This window comes from Octopus sinensis, linkage group LG17 (assembly GCF_006345805.1).
Source record: "Octopus sinensis linkage group LG17, ASM634580v1, whole genome shotgun sequence".
Taxonomy (NCBI): domain Eukaryota; kingdom Metazoa; phylum Mollusca; class Cephalopoda; order Octopoda; family Octopodidae; genus Octopus; species Octopus sinensis.
In genome coordinates this window covers 16,379,983-16,382,482 of record NC_043013.1, presented here as the reverse complement: position 1 = coordinate 16,382,482, position 2,500 = coordinate 16,379,983, and the positions used below count along the sequence as shown (strand labels likewise).

At 40.2% G+C, this 2,500-nt stretch overlaps 1 protein-coding gene across 1 annotated transcript in view; it reads left to right on the top strand.

Annotated features, from left to right (window-relative positions):
• Window positions 1–2,500, top strand: part of LOC115221079 — an 11,630-nt gene that overhangs the window by 4,411 nt on the left and 4,719 nt on the right. The window contains exon 3 of the mRNA XM_029791293.2: window positions 1,245–1,416. Within this exon, the coding sequence (XP_029647153.1) occupies window positions 1,245–1,416 (172 nt within the window). The remainder of the gene's footprint in view (window positions 1–1,244; window positions 1,417–2,500) is intronic.

Here is a 2,500-nt window from a genome sequence, read left to right as displayed (position 1 = left end):
GGAGTCTTGTATGTTTCAGTTTTGTGTTCTTTCGTATTCGGAGTTGAAATACAGTTGGGTTAGACATTAATTTCTATTCTTCCCTGTTAGAGTATTTGTGCGAGCGCGCGCGCGCGCGTGCGTGCGTGCGTGTGTGTGTGTGTGTGTGTGTGTGTGTGTGTAGAATCTGTATTAATAATGCTTAGAATATTGTTGCTGTGTAGGGGTATTGCTCAGTGGTTCGCGGGGTTTTGAGCTCGAATCCCGGACCGGACTGCGTGTTGTGTTCTTGAGCAAGACACATTATTTCACGTTGCTCCAGTTGGTGGCGTGGAGAGGAGAGGCCGGTATGCATGGGCGACTGTTGGTCTTCCATAAACAACCTTGCCCGGACTTGTGCCTGGGAGGGTAACTTTCTAGGTGCAATTCCATGGTCAGTGTCTCTCAAGTAATCGACCGAACACCTGAGGCCCCGCCCACAGATCCATCGTCCCAGATATGCCATGTCCTTGCCGAGTTAAAGACTTAACACTCACATTCCTGCATACAGTGGTTAGGCATAAAGGCCACAGTGCAACTCTAAAGATATGTTGTATTCCTTCAGCGGTCCATTGTATTTCTAAATAGTTAGACTGTAGATTCATGACTGCGATATAGTTTAGCTCCAGGTCAGCCCTGAACCAATAGACCGGTGACCAAATGTATTCCAGCCGTGACAACACTGTGTTTTCCTCTTGTCAACAGAACCCAGGATCGCATTGTCGAACATATCCTATTCTAAGATAGTAACGTGTCATTTTGAGAAAATTTGAGGAATTTTGGCTGTTAGTTTAGCAGATTAAGCAACAGCATACGGGACCCATGATGAAGTTAGTGACGAGGCCTTTAACTGATTGAGTTGTTAAGCGTCCATGCACAGAGTTTCTTGTTATGTGCGATCCTTCAAGCAACAAAAACATAAATGAATGAGCTTGATTCTTGGATTCAGGGGCAGTTAGTATAGAACACATCGAATTCTTCGTCTTCGATTGGTCACTTTTGGGTCAGGTGATGGTAACTAGAAGGTGTAGCAGGTTATATATATATATAATAGGCGAGTAGTATTCGAAATTTCGAAGTCACTGTCACCCTTCTCATAAAAGTTCATAAACATGTACCCTACTAGAAAGTATTGAATTATCCTCCAGTTTAATTTTAAATTGATTTTATATGTAACTTGACATCAAAACAAACATATATATATATGTATGTATGTATAATTCTAGGAGAAGCTGGAGAAAGAAGTTGAAAAGATGAGGTCGAACGAAGAATTAGTGGAAAGCATCGTGTACCGTGTGAATCGATGGCTAGCTGTGAACTCCAACTCTGTCACGGAGTTGTTTAGTAGTTATGACACAGATGATGAAGGACTTGTTACCTACAAACAGTTTAAGGCAGGTAAGTACTTCCTTTTGATGATTCTCACGTCCTTTTTAACGGGGCCGATATAAAAAGATATCTTTATATATAAAAGTCAAGTTGTGTGTCTGTCTCCTACGATTTAGATTCCTAACTACTCCCACATTTTGCGGTGCAGTTTAACCAAAACCGGGTATCTTATAGTCGTGATTCATATCGAGCCCTTCTGGGTATTAGCGCGCGTCTACGATGAGTTTCCGATTTAAAAAAAAATTTACCATCATTTTTTTCCATTTTGTTGCATTTTTTCGCTATTATATAAGGGAAGTAACTCTCTAAAAATGTCTACGATGAGTCAACGATTTAAAAAAAAATTTACCATCATTTTTTTTCCATTTTTAATGCATTTTTTTGCTATTTTTTGGCTATAATTCTCTAAAAATGCTTATATAGTTATTTCCCTTACAAACCCGAGCAACGCCGGGCGATACTGCTAGTTGTTTATATATACATAAATATAGGTTTCAAATTTTGGTACAAGGCCAGCAGTTTTAGGGGTAGAGGTTAAGTCGAGATCATCGTCCGTGTTCAACTGGTACTTATTTCATCGTCTCCGAAAAGGATAAAAGGCTAAGTCGACCTTGACGGCATTTGAACTCAAAACGTTGGAAAGAGCGAAATGCCACATAGCATTTTGTTAGGTGTGCTAATTATGTTGCGAGCTCGCTGCCATAAAAATACTGCGGTAATAGTGATAATTATTCTTTAGGAATGTTGTGATATGGCCAGCGGTTTTAGGGTAGAAGTTAGTCAATACCATCGATCCCAGTACATGACTTGTACTTTATTTTATCGACCCCGAAAGGATGAAAGGTAAAGTTGACCTCGGAGCTATTTAAGCTCAGAACGTGAAAAACACTCGAAGGAAAGCCGCTAAGCATTTCGTCAGGTCTGCTAATGATTCAATTAGATAATCTTTATAATAATCCTTTCTAATTTTGGCACAAAGCCAGCAATTTTGAGCTGAATGGAAAGCTTATTACATCGACTCAAGTATTTGACAGGTACATTATCTTATCGACCCCCGAGGGGATGAAAGCAAGGTCAACTGCGGGAGTATTTG